Below are 20,757 nucleotides of genomic sequence, written 5' to 3' on the forward strand. Positions count from 1 at the left end.
AATTCCATTTTAAATCATTCCTTACAAATTTTATAGATGTTCCATAAAATCCATCCATAAAATTCCCTTAAGTATACTATACATGGAGCCGGTTTCGTAGTACAGTCTTCAACTCTTACGACTCTAACAATATGCCCGTCATGGGTTCAAGCCCCAAATAGACCGTGCCGCCATACGTAGGATTGACTATCCTGCTATGGGGGGTAACCCACAAGTCACTGAAAGCCAAGTCCCACAAGTGGTTTAGGCAGGCCTTGACCGACAACGGTTGTTGAGCCAAAAAGAAGAAGAAGATACTATACATGAAAATATTTTAAATTGATTTAAAAAATGTGAGACCAATACATTGGTGCATTTGAGATATTCAGACGCTTTTCTGGGTTGTACATGACTTATATGAGTTTATGAACTTAACGTTCCAGTAACGATCCAGTTTTACATTAAAGTACAAAATTTATACAATGTAAGTATTTTAATCTAACGCTTAACGTACAAGCGTAAGGCTCAAACTTTCTCGTATAGCGAATTCATATAAATGTTTTTTATTATCCCTACAAGGGGTAGCAATATCTGATTACCATGTTGAATTGAATATTTTTATCATAAAAGTCCACGGAGCTATCAAATCAAAGCTGTCGTAGTGCAAGTTCTTATTACAATTTAAAATAGTAAGAATAACATTTTTTGCATGTTTCTTTAAATCAGAAGGAACGACTTCGGCTACTAATAATTTATTATTATTATTATTATTATTATTATTATTATTATTATTATTACAATATTCGTAACATGGTTCAAACACTTGCCCTTCTTTTCTTAAAATGTTACATGGATCCAGCGCATCATAATTTGGGTTAGTTATCCTGCTGCGAATAAACCAATAAATCATAGACAAGCCTATCCAATTGCGGGCTTTAAAAACACTATGTTGACTACGGTTGTTGTTACAAACAAGAAGAAAGAGAAAGTTCAATTTTAAGTTGTAAAACACAGGAACAACAATAGCCAAATGATATTGTTCTTTATTATTTAAAATAATTGGATAACAAAAACACAAAACACCTGTTTAGATTATTTTATTAATTAATTTATTAAGTAATTAGTTTTTTTATTCTTACTAACGAATAGAATTATTCATTAATGTTAAATAACATAGTTAAATTCAAATGCCATACTATGGTTTCATTCAAAAATGTTACTTTGTCTTACATTAAACTAATCTCGGATAAAAGATACTTTGCTACTCTTTCATTACACACTGATGAAATAATATCAAATAAGAACATTAATTTGAAACTATAATAACATACGTTTGTTGGGTTTAAAATTTTATAAGCGATACATTGTTTTACCTTCCAAACTGCTTCAATATGTTTAATATAGCTGGAAAGCCCAAGCATAGAATGATTATTTAACTACACATAAAAAAATACAATCAATTATGACAACTGTTTTAAAGAAGATATCAATGTTTGCTCGATAACCTCTGAATTACTGATCAGACAACTTGTTTTATGTTCTGATAAGTCCAACATAGTGTTGTCTGAACTTACCATAAATTACCACCATAAATACAATATACTGTGCAATAAAATCGGAACAAGAAGCGTATACAAATATGCCAACTGTTTTCATTAACCGGAGAAACCACAAAGGTTCAATACGTTACATGTATTTTATATTAGAATATAATGAAGTAATGAAATAGTATATTAAAAAAAAAATTATTTGTGTCTGCATTCCAGTAGAACATGAAGCATGAGAGATTTTGGAACGTTTTGTGGCATTCCTGATCAACGCAATGTACTTTTATAAAATGTTGATCGCGTGGGTAAAAACACTTCAACTTACGTATGTTCTCACATTCCTTAAAAGATGGTTGCTTTTTGCGTAGTTTTTTCAGTATTCTTTATGCTTTATGCTTCGCTAGCTTTCCGATGCTGGTTTGTGTTTCGTTTCTTCCCTCATTTTCTCCGTCTTCCTATTTCTGCGCAAAGCAAATGGAACCGGTTTGTGATCACGGTCACGCAGCGGACTGCTTCACAGACTGCTATTCTGTTGCAAACAGGAATGAGCTCTGATGCTAAGCGTACGTTATTTTGTTCAATTATTCCACTGTTTCAGTTGGTTCACATACTGTTTCTCATACACTCATCATACGCTGTAATTTTAACGAATTGTTTAATATCTATATTCGATGTATGAAAATACGGATTAACCAGTGAGCCACTGTCAACCCTAAAGTCGATCATTATGATACAAATATAACGAATGAATTGAAGTTATTTCCATAAAAATCACCAAAACTAAAAGCTACCAGTTATAATACTAACTAGCATCTTGCATCAATCATTCGTTTTAATTCAGATGTCCCCATTTTTCAAGTGCCAATCTCTGGCAAATCGTTCGTTATTGTGCACTCTGACGCTTGAGTGCGCATGCTTAGGAATGCTCCTCGGACTAAATGGGCCCACAGCTCCTCGTAGCAGCAATAAAACGCCAAGAGCGATAGAAGGAGAACGCAACAACAGGCCACAGTTAATAACTCGGATTGTATTAAACAGCCGAAACAGTTTTGGGCAAAATCACAAAAATTGTTGCTTCTTGTTGTTTGTTTATTTTACAGAAACTTGGCGCCGATTGGCTTTTGTCATCTCTGATTATGATTAGGCGTTATCCATCAATTATGTAACGCTGAATGGAGGAGGGGAGGGGGTGTCGTCAAACGTTCCTATTTGTAACATGGGGGAGAGGGGGAATTTATCTTTTGTTACGTTATGCAAAATAAAATGTTTGTTTTTTTTTATTTCGAATAACAAATGAGTAAAAAACGAGGATTCTTCTTAAGGACTTTACAACCTGCACGGTTATGCCGGTCTGTAAAAGATCTCGCTACTTTTTATGTACTACGCAGCCGAATAGTCCGTCAATTGATCATCGCGGACGGATGGATGGAAAAACTTAACACAGGATCGTGACAGTAACGTTGCATTCCGTTACTGCGAAGACTATAGTTTTTTTTTGTCAGAGTTTATCGTCAGAGTCGAAATTTTATAAATACATCAAAAAACGCCGCCGAAACTCTTGCAAACATTACCGTTTTTGTTCGTAATTTGTAGGACATGCGTAACTTATTAAACATGACATGTTATGTGATATAGAATAATCAATTTGATGATGATACAACATCTGAATCCAAAGAAACATTTCTGGAAAGATAGACAAATTTAGGAAGATGGCTAAATGAAAAACGTTACTGATGATGGTGATGCAAGTACATTGCAAACCGTGCTGAGCATCCGATTAACAGAATCTTTTTGAAATTGATTGCTGCGTGGGACAACTTTTCTTCATATAATATTGTTTATTTTTTGGTGAATTTGGAAAATTATGAATATACCAGAATAAAGTTTAAAAATAAGAAACACTTACAAAAAATCTGACTTTGTTCAATAAACTAAGCCAGGGGCCTCCAAACTTTTCAGCTCGCGGGCCGCATTGGTTCAAAAATAACTATGTTGAGGGCCATATGACGCTACTTTTAACTGATGAGTGAACGTTTAAATCTCGTTTTTATAACAATATACTAACGATACTTGTACAGCTTCGTGTTACTAAAGTTTGATTTTTGTCTAAGAAAAGTAAAAAATACAATTTTATTTGCAAAAGTCAAAATAACGTAATATTTATTTTAACTCTGGCAAAGTCATCGTGGGCCGCATTATAAGCTCTTGAGGGTCGCATGCGGCCCGCGAGCCGTAGTTTGGAGACCCCTGAACTAAGCTATTAGAGGGAGGTGGTGCCCATCTGTTACGTAATTTTGGGGAGGCAGGTTTCTTCCATCGTTACAGTTTGATACACTAGGGGGGAGGGGGTCGAAAGTTTGCAATTTTTGCGTTACGTAGTTGATAGATGTCGCCTTAGATTTTTAATATGTGTTTTTAATCTAATTAAATACATATTTTTGTTTAGTAACGATATCGTATTTTTTCTTTAACATTGTTTATTGTTTTATTATATAGTTGTCATTGTTATTTTAATTCCACTTCGTTGTGTTTAGTGATACAGAGAAATTTGAATCTGACAGTTTTTCATCTTGTGGCGGTCCCATGGTACAGTCGTCAACTCTAACGACTCAATAACATGCCCACCATGGGTTCATGCCTACAATGGACCGTCCCCCCGTAGCAAGGATTGACTATCCGGCTACGTGGTAATGAATTAAGTCTCGAAAGCCTGTTTATAGACCGGCATGTCCGCGTAGGACGATACGCCAAATAGAGAGAGAGAGAGAGTGAGATAGAGTGAGATAGAGTGAGAGAGAGAGAGAGAGAGAGTTTTTCTTTTTCTTTCTTTCTTTCTTTTTTTGATTTGTGGTACAATTGTTATTTTATTTTAGAACAAATCTGTTATTTGAGTTGATCAATTGTAATCAAGTGAATGAAAAATCATGTAATCATGTCTGTGAAAAATATAGTGATCTAGAAAACTCGACCTGACCGTCTCTATCCAATAATTAAATAGTAGTCAACGATTTCCTTTTCTGGCAAACTGTTCTTAAAAAATGGCGGTCGAAATTGTTGAGAAAATGACAATTTTAGAAAATTTAGCAAGTTGGCCTCTCGGACCGTTCTTCTTGAATAAAAATAGAAAATGTTTTAGTATTCTAGTAAACTATTGACATATTAAGTAATAATTACGCAAAACATCGATAGAATAGCATTTGTAATACAACATCTACGAGATGTCGATTAGCAAAAACATATCAGCGAAATATTGTAAAATGATAGTAACTGCTTTATGTTATCGTTTAATGTTAATTGGATTTGCGGAAATAATGACGTGCAATGATAATAATAATCATACAGTTTCGTTGAACAACGTTATCAAAATTAATGTTCAAAGCCATAAAATAGTTCAAGATATAGTTGCGATAGTCACAGTTAATATAGTCAGTCAATATAGATAGTCAATTTTGTAAAAGAAAAACATAGTCCAATCTGTAGGGTTTTTTTTTCAAAGATAATTCAGGACCGTTTGGCAGGCTGTTGAATTACACGGGAAAATGAAGTGAAAAGTATTTAATTATTAATGTTTTATCACGTACCCCCCTGCTCTCTCCACGCGACGAAGGGAAGAAAATAAAAAACAAAAAAAAAAATAACCCGGGGAACACTCGGCCAAATCACTGAATGACGGTCGTTCTTTCTGAATAAACGTAAATAAATTATATCTTTCAATTCAATATACCAATGCAGTTCTTTCTTAAAAACAAAACAAAGTAGTATAAAAGGTTGAATCTTGCTTCAATACTACAGATGTATGGAATCGGTCGATGAAACAATAATGAAAATTTATGAATCTATTGATTTACGCACTACCTTAATGTTGCACGTTTGCAAAATGCATGAAAATGTACTGACAGACGGGATAGAGTAATTGGTCAAATTGGACAGAATTTTCCGTGGCAAATTTCGAATCTTCTCCATAAGGCATAATTTTTTAAAGATTATGCGATTCTACAACCAACCAGCTCGAACTAAAGAGCAACTTTTATTGCAGAAAACAATTTCAACGGTGTCTAGTAAGTTCAAATGTGTCAAAATAATGAGAGTTTTTTTTAATACGAAGAACGTTATACACAATTCATTTTTTATAATTCTTCCAATAGTATATGAAGGTCTAACTATTCTCAAATGTCTTGCAAGCAGCTGCAACAACAGAATGGACATTTTTCTCAAATTTTGATCGTTTTGAGTTAATCTATTTATGTCATTATCCTTGTATTTATTTAGCATCGACGTCATACAGAACCAAACAATGAAATCGAAAGAGCATTAATAACGTTACTATCAAAACAAATTCCTGACCAGTCGAAAGAGCATCATCATAGCTCAAACCAAACCCTTTCTACTGACCTTCGACACGTCAAAGACCTTGCATAGTTTGAAATACTTATAACCAAGGTTCGTTCCAAAATGGCGTGTGTGTAACCCCGCTGGAATCGTAGAGATCAGCAGTCCTTTGCCTGATTGAATGGCTTTGTTTAACTACAAATCTGTTCGCTCACAACCTTGATGGCGCGTGTCGAACATGACCAAGGACGTTGGTTGGTTGAGAACATTTGTTGATATCGGTTGATCGGTCCTCATGTGAAATATCCACTCTGATCACTAAGATCCGATATTCTTTCATCTTTCAGATTTTTATGCTGAAACTGACATCAGTACCAATTACATGACCTACACACCCATTAAAAAATAAAACAAAACTTTTTAAACACTGTGTTAAACGATTGATGATGTGATGATAAACTATGTGCGTGATTATTTTCGATACAAAAATATGTAGCATTGCATAACCGTCTTTTTTCCTTAATAAAAACTAAATGGGGTTACTTAGCGATCTATATATGCGTTAGTTTGTACTAAGCCCAAAGAAATCAACACTCACACCTGGAACCATCATATTGTAGCAAGGACTGAGCGGTGCTAACAAGTCTAGCAAGCCTGTTTAGACCGGTATGATCATCATCATCATCATACTTTTGCTGTTTTGTTATGGTGGGAGAGGCTTTATAGCGTGGTAAATGCATATTATTGTTGCTAATTAAATGTATCCATTAATTTATAATTTGAATCCGGTATACCGTTCAGGCCTCAGGTAGGTTTACCTACTAATTGTTGAGCAGTTGATTATGTCTAGGTGTCTATTCAGCAGTAAACATGAGCGAAGCGGATTTGTTATTCGCGAGAGTGATAATCTAATAAATGAGGAAACGGTTCAGGCGTTCTGAAAATGAAGTTCGTTAATGATTGATGGGCTTGCGAGTTCGGGTGACATTTATGTTCGGTGTTCGTACCGGCCTCACCGATTTCTTTTTACCCGTTGAATTGAACGACGTTATCGGGCCAAGTAAGTTCTCATTCTCTCATTTGAGTTATGAATGCTCATGTGTTAAGAACAGTTTATCGCATTTTGAGATCGAGATCGAGCTGTTATTATTTTTTTAAATCAAACTATAGCGTTCTCTCAACCGTGGAATGTAAATCCCTAGCTAGTGAATAAAAAATGACATTTTTACTCATTTTATCTTAGTTTTCGGCAGTATTTATTATCTCTTTTTCCACAAGCCACGATCTCTTTCTTTTTAGAAAATAAAAAATAAAATCTATTATTTGTATATTTCTACCATATCAAAACAGAAAATACATCAAAAATAATTTGCATGTATCTGGCAGAGCTATGCATAAACTCCCATTGATTACAGTTTGATGCGATTTAATTGTTTATTATTATTCCGTCCACCGTAAACGGTTTAATAGATACTTTTTAAATGTATCTTAAGTTTAAGTTTAAGTTTACATACAAACATGTTTCACATATACAGTTGATGTAGTAACGAATATACGAGAGACATTTCAAATTACGTTATTCGCAGAGAGTTTTTGAACATGGACATGGGCATGAAGAAATCAAACTGACCGGAATATTGTTTCGAATCATACGAATCATAGCGTTGAGTCACCACTTCACACTTACTGCCACACAGAGTGTTGGCGCGAGCTTCGTGTAAAATTTGAAATTTGAATTCCTAGAATTTATACGAGGGAATGTAAAACATAGAATATTGACTAAACACGGATCATCAATTGTTCCTAACAATAATCCTGCTATGAAGCTAACTTGAGCCTTACAGCGCCTCGCTTCCAAGGATTCAAGGTCCAGAAGTGGACAGCGTTGATTGTAGGAAGGTAGCGCGGATGCGTTTGTCCAACGTATTTTCCTGTTAGTTTGCCACGATCGAGAAGTTTGCCAACACTTCCTATTAAAAGTTGTGCGATTTAACTGATGTACTGATTTAAGGAAACACCATTCGATCCGAATTTTGATCGTCCTTTTATAGCACAACCTGATCAGACCTGAACCTGTTGTGCTCGTGGATTGACTACCATGGGGCCCCAACGATCATCGGCCATAGGCCCTACTAAAATTGTTGTTAAGCGGGGGGAGCGGGTGGTAATGGTAGTGTAAATGATTCGCCAGTCTCGGAGCCCTAGCAGCTATTCAACTCTGTCAATTTTTATACATACTGTGTACTATTGGCTATCGATCTAAGGGACACCTATATCGACGGGGCTCCAAACGACCGCCTAGTCCGCCTATCGTTAGATCTGCCGCTGGCATAAACAATACATATGAATATAAAAATTTGATCTAATATAAAGGAAAGAAAAATACATTTTCTAAAGTTATAATTTAGTTACAGCAGTTTCAGTTTTTTCGCACTGCCAATAACTGCAAAAAAACTCTATTTGAACAGGATTTTTTTATATAAACAATTATCTCTTGTAATAGAGAATATTCGACAAAGATAGTGGAGTTTGAACTCCAAATTTATTCATGCATTCATGTTTTAAGGATCACTATTAATTAACTATTAATTCTAGGAAAGTTTAAAGGAATATGAGCAATGAGTTCTGTCGAATTCACAACACATCAATGACATAGAGGAATTTTCTTTGAAAAAATAATATCAATATACCTGGAGGACGAACTTTTGTTTAAATTATTACGATGTTTCTAGGGATTCAGCTTCGGAAGTTTAGATAATTACAATAATGAGACATACCGCCATTCTATGTGTATGTTATTGCAAGAAAAATAGTACACAAAAAGTTGTTTCTTACCTTTTCCCTTAGGATCGTCCATATTCGTTTGGTACATTAATCCACAATGTTCCTGCGTGGTGCGTTCCGCGCCCTTGCACTGAATCGAAATCTCACCCCAATCGCCGTACGTACCTTTGCCTCCAAGCAGCGTGAAGTGCCGGCCCTCACCTGCGATCGTTATCCAGTCCAGCGAGGATCGTTTGCTGAGCTAACCGATGATGATGTGGCCGTGTTTCGTGGCATCCTCGGTGGTGCGGACACGAGTCGCGTTCTTACAGCAGCGGACGAAGTGCAGGACTACAACATCGACTATCTGCGTAGCGTGCGTGGCTATGGACGGGTCGTTCTGAAACCACGAACCACGGCCGAAGTGGCGGAGCTGTTGCGCTACTGCAACGAACGGCGGTTGGCCGTTTGTCCACAGGGCGGAAACACGGGCCTGGTCGGTGGATCGGTGCCAGTGTTTGATGAAGTCGTCCTCTCACTCCAACTGATGGACACGATCGAGCGTATCGATGAGTACTCAGGCATTGTGGTTTGCCAGGCGGGATGTGTGCTGGCGACGCTGGAAGAGCAAGTCGGTGCTCGGGGCCTGGTTATGCCGCTGGACCTTGGTGCCAAGGGATCGTGCCATATTGGAGGCAACGTGTCGACGAACGCCGGTGGATTGCGCTTGGTACGGTACGGCAATTTACATGGCTCAGTGCTAGGCGTGGAAGCGGTAAGTTATTAATCTGTGCATTGTGACACATAATTTAATTTAAATTGTGTTTCAAAAATGACCATCCATTTTCCACCACCATCCGCCACAAGGTAACGGCCGAGGGACGTGTCCTTGATCTGATGTCTAACTTCAAGAAGGATAATACCGGATATCATCTAAAACATCTTTTTATCGGATCGGAGGGTACGCTCGGCATCATCACCCGGCTGTCCATGTTCTGTCCCACTGCTTCTCGTTCCGTCAACGTCGCCTTTCTGGGGCTGCACAGCTACGACGATGTAAAGCGCACCTTCCTGGCCGCCAAACGTGGCCTAGGCGAGGTTCTCTCGTCGTGCGAAATGATCGATGCTGCATCGTTGGATAGTTGTACACGATTTTTCGGACTACAGTAAGAACTAAACTGAACCGGCAGGATGTTGAAAATTGGTTCTGAGGTTAATGCTTGTTCGTGTACAACTACATAATTCATTCGGTAGGTCACCGATCGATAAGTATCCCTTCTACATGCTAATCGAAACGTCAGGGAGCGATGCAGGACACGACGAAGAGAAGCTCGCCCGCTTTCTGGAGCAGACAATGGAACAGGGCCTGGTGCAGGATGGCACGGTTACGAACGACTCGACCAAAATGAAGGTAAACTGCATTTCGGTAAACACGATCACTGTTTTTTTTTTGGTTCAAGTTTGTCTACGGGCCAAATCATTTTTACATTTAACACTTTTGCAACAATCACAATCAGAGCATTGCATACTGTCATACATACATAGACTCACATAGACTGGGTCATCGCTAAAGTGGCATCAAAGTGTGGGGTTATTAGTAGGCTGGCAAAAGATCTCGATTTTTTTGGGATAGTTAACCTCTATAAGTCACTGATTTCACCACATTTTGATTTTTGCTCGTCGATTCTGTTTCTTGGCAATAAGGGACAAATTAAAAGGCTTCAGAGATTGCAAAATCGTATTATGCGGTTAGCTTTAGGGTGTGGCCGACGTACGTCGTCTTTTGTTGTGCTAGATATTCTTCAGTGGATGTCTGTAGAGCAGAGGATTGTGTATCAAACCATGACCTTTATATTTAAACTTTTGGGGGGCCTTTTGCCAGGGTATTTAGGGGAACGCATTGTTCGAGGATCTGATTTTCATCGGCACTGTACAGGCAGAGCAAATGAGCCGAGGATTCCCAACTTAATTTCACATGGTGCCAGAAACTCTTTGTTTTTCAAGGGGATTCAATTATACAACAGATTACCCGGAGAAATCAAGAATGCGAGTAACTTGCCAGACTTCAAACGTAGGTGTGCGGCATATGTTAAACAAACTGTGTAATGTCATATTTGTGTAGAAGTCCTATGTCACTATGTTATGTACAACTGCACTTGTCATCATGAGCTTGATGATGATGATAAGATTTTTCTTGATATATGAAAACAAATTAGAAAAAAATATATAAGAAAGAGACAACATAAGTTTGAGACACGCGCGCGTACAAGTGGACAATCGGATTTAGTTTGGGAGAGCTTGCTGTCTGCATGTCTGGGAGGTCACAGCGAGATTCACTCATTGATGATTGTAGGTGGCCAATTCCAGATACATTAGGTTCTCCTGCATCGGAAGGTAGTGCCCTGGTGCCATCGTTGGTACCAGCGGAACTGGCCATACGCATGTTGCAGTGTGTCCTGATAATTTCCAATACATTAGGTTCTGCTGCTTCGGAAGGTAGTGCCCTGGAGCCGGTGTGGCACCAGTGGAACTGACCATATGCATGTCGCAGTTATGTCCTGATGTGTTCGATGGAGTTGACCCGTTTTTTCTTGATGAAACTACGTCGGTCGTCTGGGTGTGTGTATGACTTGGTGGATTCTTTTGAATGACGTCCGATGCCACCACTTGCTCGTAAATTTTTATTTTATTCAAAAACTACCTTAGAGTAATATTATCGTAAACATACTTCCGTCCTTCTCAAACCTGTGTTGGGGTAAGAGGTGGGACTTATCATCATGAAGAAATGTATGTAATGAGCCCTAAGAGTACATCCTAGCCATTCTATTCCAAGAGGTTATCAAGAGGTTGTCTCAGACGTGTAAATTGAGACTTTGTTAATCTTAGTTTTTTTATACATAACCATGTTGTACCTTTACAACCACCAATTTGATAATAACCATAATGAAAAATTAGAGTTATTCATTGATTGAGTGAATTGAAAATGATCGTTGCTGACCTAAAGATTTTATTAAACAATATTTTTAAGATCATACAATGAACTTCCGCAACGCATACAAGTTAAACAGTGATTAAATACCGTAAAAGTAATGAATGAAATGAAATGAAACCACAAAAAGTTCAATTTTTAAAAAGGTGTAATAGTAGATTGAAAATGATTGAAAATGGTGCCTAGCACTAATGCAATTCAATAACCTATCATTTAGAATCATTCAACCAATCTAATCTCCATCGCTTACCCAAAAATGGGTTACCTTAGATTAATTGGGACATCGAACCCGTGCGATGCGAGAGCCAAAGCGAGATCACTAAACCACTCCTCGACCTGAAGCCCGCCCCTACCGATTCATTGTGATGCACATAGCTTCATATAGGGGTCTGTTCGAAAAATTAGATGAGTAAATGAAAGAATGATCTTAAGTGCAAATTAGTATTAAATTAAAATATTTGTTTTGTGTGCAGTATGCTTTGACACAGAAAAGAGTATTACTATTGATGAATATACAAAATAAGATGGATGAACATCTATACTAATTTTAACTATTGATACGATAATGTAATATACATAATTAATTTAAATACGAATGAAGAACAACCGCAAAAGTTTGTATACAAGCATCTCATTATTTTTGACACTCTTATGGAGTTCAAACTGTGGCTTTTCAACTCTTATGGTGATCATATCTGAAAAAATGTCTATGCTATCTCCATGATTTTTACACATGGGACCATATATGAAAAATAAAAAAAAATACAGTTACAACCAAAAACATTTTGAATTTTTTGTCAATAAGAATAAAAAACAAAATAAATACAAATGTTGTCTTTTAGCAAACAAGAATCACAATTCATGAATTATTTAATTCATTAATTCATTCAAATTTTGCCTGCACCCCTAAGGGAATCGAACCCTTCCGGCCTTGTAGCAACCGGCGTGGCTATCGAATAGAGCCACTGTGATTATTGAGTTAAAATTATTAAGTTTTTTATGATTGAAACAAATCTCAACAAATAACGTTTATGAGCTCGATTATGAGTTTCCTCTTATTCAATATGGTGACAAAGTTGTAAGCAAGCTTAACTCCTTTACAATTTTGCCCACAGTTGTTGGGCTAGGTGAGCGGTCCTTTGAAGTTTTGCCCCAGCAGTGTTAGAGCGGTCCCTATAGGATTTTATTATTTTTTAATTTGTGTATTTTTTGTGAATTTAAACTACAATTTATTTAAAACAGGTATTAAAAATGGGTGACAATTGATTGACCTATTTTTCAAAATCGCGACTGGGTTAAACAAAAAAATCTGGAAAAGAAATCTTAAACTCCACCGCCACATCAATTTCAAACATTAGTCTCCATTTTATCTTACGCGAACACTTAACAAATGTAAACATGAGGATACCTTTAGCGAAGGGCGCATGAACAGGTGATGTTGTCTTATCTAAAAGACTGATAACAAGATGATCGTGCACACCATTTTGTGAAAGAGCACACAACTATTTGTAAAAAGTTAATTTTGTTTACTGATTTTTTTATATTAAAGGGGACTTTGTGTTCAAATCATGCATCAAAAGAGAAATAATTTCCTCTCTCCCTCCCTGCAATATTAATAACACTTCACATGATCCTCTTTTTACAGAACATTTGGAAACTACGCGAACAGATTGCGGACAGTTTGCTGAGCGATGGCTATTGCTTCAAGTACGATATTTCGCTGCCCTTAGACCAGTTCTACGATATCGTGCTAGCGGTCCGTGAGCGTGTCGGCGATCTGGCCATAAACGTTACCGGATACGGACACATTGGCGATTCGAACCTGCACCTCAACGTGTCCTGTGCACGCTTCACACCGGAAATTTACGGTCTGCTGGAACCGTTCGTGTACGAATACACTTCCAAGCTACGCGGAAGCGTTAGCGCAGAGCATGGGATCGGATTTCTCAAGCGCAAGTACCTGCACTACTCGAAACAGACGGAACCGCTCCGATTGATGCATCAGATGAAGCAACTGCTCGATCCGAACGGCATTCTAAACCCGTACAAGGTGCTTCCCCCTGAAACGCCAGACCAGTCACGATAGAACGTTAGGAGGTTGTTTTGTATGAGGGACGCACTAATGCCATATTAGTCTTTAAAATTGACTAAGATGTCTTCCCAATTCAGTCTTTCATTACGTATCGTTCGAGATGGCATGCATTAGTAGATGAGCTGACGGGTAAAATATTTTATACGAAATATATATTTTTTTAAAATGTCTGGTGCACTACGTTCGATGTAATATAATGGAAAAGGATAAAAATGTAATTTAAGGGGGAACTGTTAAACAGATTGTAGAGGTGATATATCAGAGCAAAAAATATTATATCCTTCTTCTCCTTAGTAAAAACATATATTTTTCAATCGTATTTAAGCAGCCAACAAAATATGTTATTAATAAATCTACCAGAAGCGATAAATTGAAATAACATCTTCAGTATAGTGTATCTTTCATTCCATTGTATTCAAACAAAACTATGTTCAACGATAGTAATTAATACACGAAATGTAAACGGTAGTACATTTTCGATTTTGACTTCCTCTTTTCCTACATTTATCCCTTCGATTTTGTAATTACATGGCGTTCGCAATATTCCATTAACATGCTTTGTGGCTATAAACAGGATGAATGCGGTCTTACTTTTACGGCATCGAACACCATTCTAAACACAAAGAAAGCAAACAATTACCTATGCTCAAATGCCTAGTTTCTTTGAGTTTTCTAATTTTGCTTCAACAAAAGCAATCAAACGTACTCCCGGAGTGTGCTTCAGTGCAATCGACCGGTCCGAACCGAATGTGTTACATGTTGACGAGATTTCACTTCTCTATTACCAGCTTATCCGGTGCGCCATACAGTTGTCCAATTATGGTCTAAAGATGTCACGGGATAATATTTCGTATAAAAAAGAGGAAGAGGAAAAAAGTACTTATTACACATTACAAAGCAGCGCTCCGGTTGTAAACCACCCAGCACACAATTGTTTAGCTTCACAACAAGCTGTGCCATTATTACATCATATTGGCTATTTATTCCGGCGCACCGCTGTCATAACCTCAAACCGTTCCACAAACTATCGCTCACACTTACCTGTCGTTTGATAATTTCTAGATTCTTCTGTGCGTACGATAGCTCGCTGGCAATGGCAGCATTATCGGTTAGTGCTCTGTTTTCTCTAAATGCATCACGAATCCGACGTAGTGCGTACATACTGTGAAAAAAAATCCATATCGTAATCGGTAAAATGTGACCGAGATAGCGCAGTTCTGCCGACCTGGGCTTGCACGGTACTTACCGATAGTTGTACGAATCAAACTTTTGCGACGCACGCAGTAGCTGCTTGTAGAGCGATAGTACCTTCATCTTGTGTCCAGCTCCGGCCATACACAGCGCGTTTGTTATCGGAGTGAGCTTGCAAATCGGATCGAATCGCTCTGGCTGGCGCTGCTGAATGTTTGTGTTGATAAATATGCGGTATCTTTGACGCAATACAAATCAAAACAAATCACGTTACTGGCCGCACAGCCCATTGCGCATAGTTTGACGTTGTTCTAATGACATTTCACTAGCAATATTTGACAGCGTTTGACAAATAATTTTCTGATTATTGTTTGTGTTTTTTGTGTTTTTTTTAAATAAAATGTACCGCAGACAATAAACGCTCTTATTCGTTTGATATTTTCCATCCAAAATGAAAAGGTTTGGGTTTAGAACTGGGCAAATGCATTGAGCTAAATTTGAATGCTTCCATTAATTGCCGCTAGAGCGCGCAGCGCGTAATGCATTCAAAAATTCAGTTGGGATTTTTGCTAACCATTTTTTTCTTGCTCAATTTTCACTACCATCTGCTGAACAAACCGGACAAGTTCACTAATTTAAAAAAATGTAGTATTTAAATTCCACAATCTTATAGTACAATCATTCAAAATAAGTTGTGATTGAAATTCTAGTCCAGAAAATGGATCAATATTCGTGTTAAACTTTTTTTTATTACAAGGAAAACAGAGTACAAAAATATCAACAATAAATAACTGCTGCACCGCATATACGTGTACTGACGAAATCAATGAGCAAATGCCAAACAATGCCAAACACTGTTTCCGGAAAGAGGACAAAAAGGAGATTGTGATTCTGCGATGATGGAATGGTGAGTGCCAATCAAACCGGGAGGCACAGGGTCTTAGGCCAGATAAGTACTGGCGGACACATTGCCACCCTTGCCGGTCCAGTTGGTATGTACAAATTTGCCCTCCTTGCCGAGCAGCTCGTACGTATGCGCACCGAAGTAGTCACGCTGTGCCTGGAGCAGATTTGCCGGCAACCGCTCCGAGCGGTAACCGTCGAAGAAGGCCAACGCAGCTGACAGAGCCGGCACCGGCACGCCCCACAGTACTGCCTGGCTAACCACCTCACGCCACGACTGCTGGTTGTCCATCATGGCTTTCTTGAAGAAATCATCCAGCAGCAGATTCGACAGCTGCGGATTGCGCACAAACGCGTCCCGAATGTTGCCGAGGAAGACGCTGCGAATGATGCAACCGCCGCGCCACATCAGCGCAATGCCACCGTAGTTCAAGTTCCACTTGTACTCGTTGGCCGCCTCGCGCAGCAACATGAATCCTTGCGCGTACGATACAATCTTTGCGCAGTACAGCGCGTTGCGGATGTGCGTGAGGAACTGCTTGCGGTCCGCGACAGATGCTTTCGTGCTGGGCCCGGCGAGCTGTTTGCTGGCCCGAGCACGCTCCTCCTTCAGCGCCGACAGGCAGCGGGAGAAGACCGCTTCGCCAATTAGCGTCACCGGGACGCCATGGTGCAGGGCGGCGATCGCCGTCCACTTGCCCGTGCCCTTCTGGCCGGCCGTGTCACGGATACGCTCCAGCAAGTATCCCTCATCGTCGCGATAGTTCAGAATGTCCCGGGTGATCTCGATCAAGAACGAGTCCAGCACGCCCTTGTTCCACTCGTCGAACTCCTGCGCCATCTCCTTCTGGGTCATGCCAAGCGCCAGCATCAGATGGTACGCTTCGCAGATCAGCTGCATGTCACCGTACTCGATGCCGTTGTGCACCATCTTCACGAAGTGACCGGCACCGCCTTCGCCCACCCATTCGCAGCACGGATCGCCGTTTGATTTGGCGCAAATAGCCTATCGCGAGAAACGTGACAAGCGTTTAAAAAAACAGTCAGTTTAAACACAACAAGATTTACCCAACCTGGAAGATATCCTTAATCAACGGCCAAGCGTCCGGGTGTCCACCGGGCATGAGGGAAGGTCCATAGCGAGCACCTTCCTCTCCACCGCTAACACCCGAGCCGACGTACAGGATGCCCTTGGCCTTCAGCTCCTCATAACGGCGTGCCGAGTCCTGGTGTTCCGAGTTACCGCCGTCAATGATCACATCGCCCTTCTCGATCAACGGAAGCAGCTGGTTAATGAAATCATCGACCGCACTGCCGGCTGCAAAAAAAAAGAAGAAACAGAGGTGTAACCAGTTAGCAAAAACGAAACTCGCTCGCCGGTCACCAGAAGGCAATCGATCGCCACAAGTCACGTGAGACCCGGGCGATCTAGAACATGCGAATCGTGAACCAGTGAATGAGGGGTCTATGCGTCTGTGTGTGTGTGTGTGTGTGTAGGGGCAAAGTAGAGGTCACTCCGAGGTAGATAATCAGTCTCTTTCCTTCCCGCGGCTTATTAGGTGTCGTTGCGTGTGCAACGATTGTTTCCTTCTCCTCGTCGTTACCCACGACACTTGACGCGATTTCAAGATCAACGCTCACGGACGCAGTCAGTGAGCAAGAACGGCAGTGGCAGCAGTAGTGGTAGGTGTAACATAAAAGGTCAGCCCCCCACCGGAGGAGGCTTTCACTTATTGCCTTGCGCTGCACCCATTAGCTTTACGTTAGTCTTTCCTCCCAACACGCCAACATAGTATTGGGAGCTGTCTTGAGCTTATCGCTGGGAATATGAGTACGTTAATCTCTTATGCGCACGTTTCCAATCCGTCCCACAGTACGAATTCGTTGGTGCTGCGGCTTGGTTTTCGTCAACCTACAAATGACTTTACTTTGGTCGAGGCTGCTATGCTGCGGCACTTGAACGAACCAACCAACGTCCCTCTCTTTCCGCTCACCTTTAACTAGCATCATGATCTTGCGCGGTTTCTTCAGCTTGTTCACCATATCCTGCAGGGAGGTGGCACCGATGATGTTGGTACCTTTGGCTTCATTCTCCAGAAAATGGGTCACCTAGAAGGGAGATGAAAAGAAAGCAATGCAATTAACTGGGGATGTCGTAAATCACGCCACGAAGGGCCAACTGCGATCCATGTGAGTATCAATATTAGCGCACAGTGCTCGCGTTCGACCCATTTACGTTATTACCGGTAAAGTGAGCGGTGATCGAACGCAATGCGGTGAAGGGTCAGCTGTATGTGCGTTTTGCACTGTGCGCTAACTCTAGTGGGGTCATTTCAATGTTATGAGAAGGACTACGTTAGAATAGGGAAGCAACACCTTCACGTGTAACGGAGGATGCAGATTCAAAGAGATCACGTGATTTCGACGGTCGCACGTGGTAGCCACCAATAAACAATATAACTTCAAACTACTCAATCAAGTATAATGTTAAATGGTTGTTGTAAAATATAGTAAATAATGAGCTTCATGCTTCACATACAAGCACACACGCTCCAGTTAATCCGTTGCTGGTGAAAGTTAAAGATTGTACAATCGCGTGACATAACTTGTGTATAGCATCTGTTGCATAAAACCGAAAGCCGAAAGTATTGAACCAAAAAAGAGAGAGAGCAAGAGCGTGAAAGAAGCTGAGAGGAAACAATAACTGAATACCACTGAGAACTGCTAAGGATTTTGGAGGAACTGCATTTACCCAATCGATAATGAAATTAAACGATATAATGTAATAAATAATATAAATAATATAAAAAAGAAACTACTCACCTTATCCACAGTACGATTGTAGGCGCACACGACAAAACCCTTCGAATCCATGTTGAGGATCAAGTTTTGTCCCATCACGGCCAAACCGATCAGTGCAATATCAGCTTTCCTGAAATGCAAAAAACAGCGCATACAGCCATCGTCATTAAAACGCACTTATGCCAACGTTTCCCCCCCAGCAACGAGCCCATCAATTAAATCGAAACCACCAAATCGCACACATTTTTGTTGCCAGAGGTCATAGGGCACACGGCACGATCCGGCACGTATTCTGTAGACCACCGATCGCTGATAGACCATTATGCAAGCTCCAACAACACATGCGGCGTTGCTCGCTAATCCGCCGATTGTTTTTGTTGCCATCGTGCAGAAGGTCTTTTGGTTTGGCAGATCTAGCACAACCCCCGTTCTTAGGGTGACCTTGCCTACAGGCATGCTTGGATGTTTTTGCTACTGCTGATCACACCACGCCGCCGCACGATTGTGATGAATCATTCGTGTATGGAACACGGCGGCGACCGACCATTACTGCCAGCGTCAAATAGACTGGGGCGCCACGGCCACGGTCGTGCATGAAAAACTTGACGTGCCTGATGATGGTGATCATCATCGTCTAACAATCGATTCAGTGACGTGAAATCTCAAGCACAATCGTTCGCGACACTAGTCACGGAAGTGAGGAGATAAGAAGTCCCATGTGTGCATATCACCCGTGTATTTGTTGCCATCGTTTGCGGTATCTTCAGAAAAAAGGCAAACAGAATACATCAACAAACTTCAAACTAGGAGGGAAGGTCACTTTCAACCTGCGTCACAAAAGCCTTTCAAACTAAACCAGGGGTCTCCAAACTACGGCCCGCGGGCCGCATGCGGCCCTCAAGAGCCTTTAATGCGGCCCGCGATGACTGGGTAAAGGTTAAATTAAATAGCTTTCTTTTCTGACTAACCATTCAATATTTATTATTTTAATTCTGGAAGACGAAAATCAAGATTCCATAAAAGAAAGCTCTAGAAATTTTATGTATTTTGCTAGTATTTTCTTATTAAAACGAGATTTGAACTTCCACCCATTCTAAAGGTAGCGTCAAAATGGCCCTCAACGAAGTTGATTGTGAAGCAATGCGGCCCGCGAACTGAAAAGTTTGGAGACCCCTGAACTAAACGAAGGGGGAGAAGAAAAGTGAACGCCGACGGCATTATTTCTGCCGTTCAGTTATCCAAATGAAGGGAAACACCATTTCGGTTCCATAATCAGCATTGCGTTTGTTTACAGCTCGGGTCATCCAAGAACCGAAAGCAAAGCTTGTTCGTAAAACTTCTACAAATAATGACACACAGAGAAAAGCAAAGTGCGTCGACTGGCAGAAGAAGAATGGTGGCGGCGGTGTGCGATCGACGCGTCATGACGATGACTTGCACAGGGGGCAAGCGAAGGTGCCCTTTCCGGCTCCGGGTGTCGGTATAGTTCGCGCATCGAACGGCGTCAACTTACGGGCTGGACATTTTGTACGATGTCAGGGTGCAGAGCAAACGGCGTAGGGATTGAATTTTGAATTCACTGGGAACGGCTCCCGGTTGACACTTTTACAACGAAACGAAAGGAAGGCGTTTCGCGAAGGAACTATGAAGAGCAGCGTGAACACACCACACCAGTCGGACACACGTTGTTTCCTTCCCGTCGGCAAACTTGTGAATGCTTTCCGATCGGTCCACCCGGGCTGAGTAGTGCCGAGAAGACGCCGCTGCTCGGTTCCACCGCACAGTGGTCGAATGCACTGAAAACACTGTAAAATTATTGAGTTTTAAATATGTTTTAACTTTCAGTAACTCGCTGCAAGTAAACACAGCGTCTTTCATGGAAAGTGAATGAGTGCGAATATTAATCATTAAATAGCACATAAATTGGGAATCCCAAAAATACTATGATGTGGCTAAATCTGTGTTTTCATCCACTGTGCCGTTGGTCCAGTGCCGGTGCTGGTACGACAGTAGTAGTAGTGCTATCATCTCCACAGCAACGCGAATCATACGATGTGAGCCGCGTACGCACGCATACAACGCGCGTCGCGTGTGCTGCGTGCATTGAGATTCCGATGGAAAGGCGCGCGCGGAATGAGTCCTTGGGGTGGCAGACGAGCACG

The 20,757-nt window shown here is 40.4% G+C and overlaps 3 protein-coding genes across 5 annotated transcripts in view; 1 reads left to right on the forward strand and 2 right to left on the reverse strand.

Annotated features, from left to right (window-relative positions):
* The window catches only part of LOC1274029 (D-2-hydroxyglutarate dehydrogenase, mitochondrial), a 44,975-nt gene extending 30,889 nt beyond the window's left edge, over positions 1 to 14,086 (forward strand). The window contains exons 2-5 of one of the 2 annotated variants that reach the window (XM_313089.5): positions 8,703 to 9,393; positions 9,486 to 9,784; positions 9,873 to 10,029; positions 13,253 to 14,086. In XM_313089.5, coding sequence (XP_313089.4) covers positions 8,737 to 9,393; positions 9,486 to 9,784; positions 9,873 to 10,029; positions 13,253 to 13,693 — 1,554 coding nt within the window. In that variant the 5' untranslated portion in view covers positions 8,703 to 8,736 and the 3' untranslated portion in view covers positions 13,694 to 14,086. Of the gene's footprint in view, positions 1 to 8,702; positions 9,394 to 9,485; positions 9,785 to 9,872; positions 10,045 to 13,252 lie in introns of both variants that reach the window. The other variant, XM_061647472.1, reaches the window with a different exon arrangement.
* A 3-nt stretch (positions 14,087 to 14,089) lies between these two features.
* On the reverse strand, positions 14,090 to 15,204 carry LOC4576796 (LYR motif-containing protein 4). Its single transcript, XM_001230874.3, has 3 exons — positions 14,946 to 15,204; positions 14,741 to 14,861; positions 14,090 to 14,523 (listed from the first exon to the last, which is right to left on the reverse strand). The coding sequence occupies exons 1-3, from the start codon at positions 15,032 to 15,034 to the stop codon at positions 14,470 to 14,472; spliced, it is 264 nt and encodes an 87-aa protein (XP_001230875.2). The 5' UTR covers positions 15,035 to 15,204; the 3' UTR covers positions 14,090 to 14,469.
* A 415-nt stretch (positions 15,205 to 15,619) lies between these two features.
* On the reverse strand, positions 15,620 to 20,567 carry LOC1274031 (6-phosphogluconate dehydrogenase, decarboxylating). 2 transcript variants are annotated; one of them, XM_313091.6, is made up of 5 exons: positions 20,109 to 20,567; positions 18,617 to 18,725; positions 17,788 to 17,902; positions 16,867 to 17,111; positions 15,620 to 16,799 (listed from the first exon to the last, which is right to left on the reverse strand). In XM_313091.6, exons 1-5 carry the CDS (start codon positions 20,117 to 20,119, stop codon positions 15,831 to 15,833), a joined length of 1,449 nt encoding a protein of 482 aa, XP_313091.4. In that variant the 5' UTR covers positions 20,120 to 20,567; the 3' UTR covers positions 15,620 to 15,830. The 2 variants fall into 2 exon arrangements, with proteins under 2 accessions (XP_313091.4, XP_061503457.1); XM_061647473.1 differs by lacking the exon at positions 20,109 to 20,567 and having other exon boundaries at positions 18,617 to 18,763.
* Positions 20,568 to 20,757: the final 190 nt, after the last annotated feature.

The sequence above is a fragment of the Anopheles gambiae genome, chromosome 2 (genome assembly GCF_943734735.2).
Source record: "Anopheles gambiae chromosome 2, idAnoGambNW_F1_1, whole genome shotgun sequence".
NCBI classification, from domain to species: Eukaryota; Metazoa; Arthropoda; class Insecta; order Diptera; family Culicidae; genus Anopheles; species Anopheles gambiae.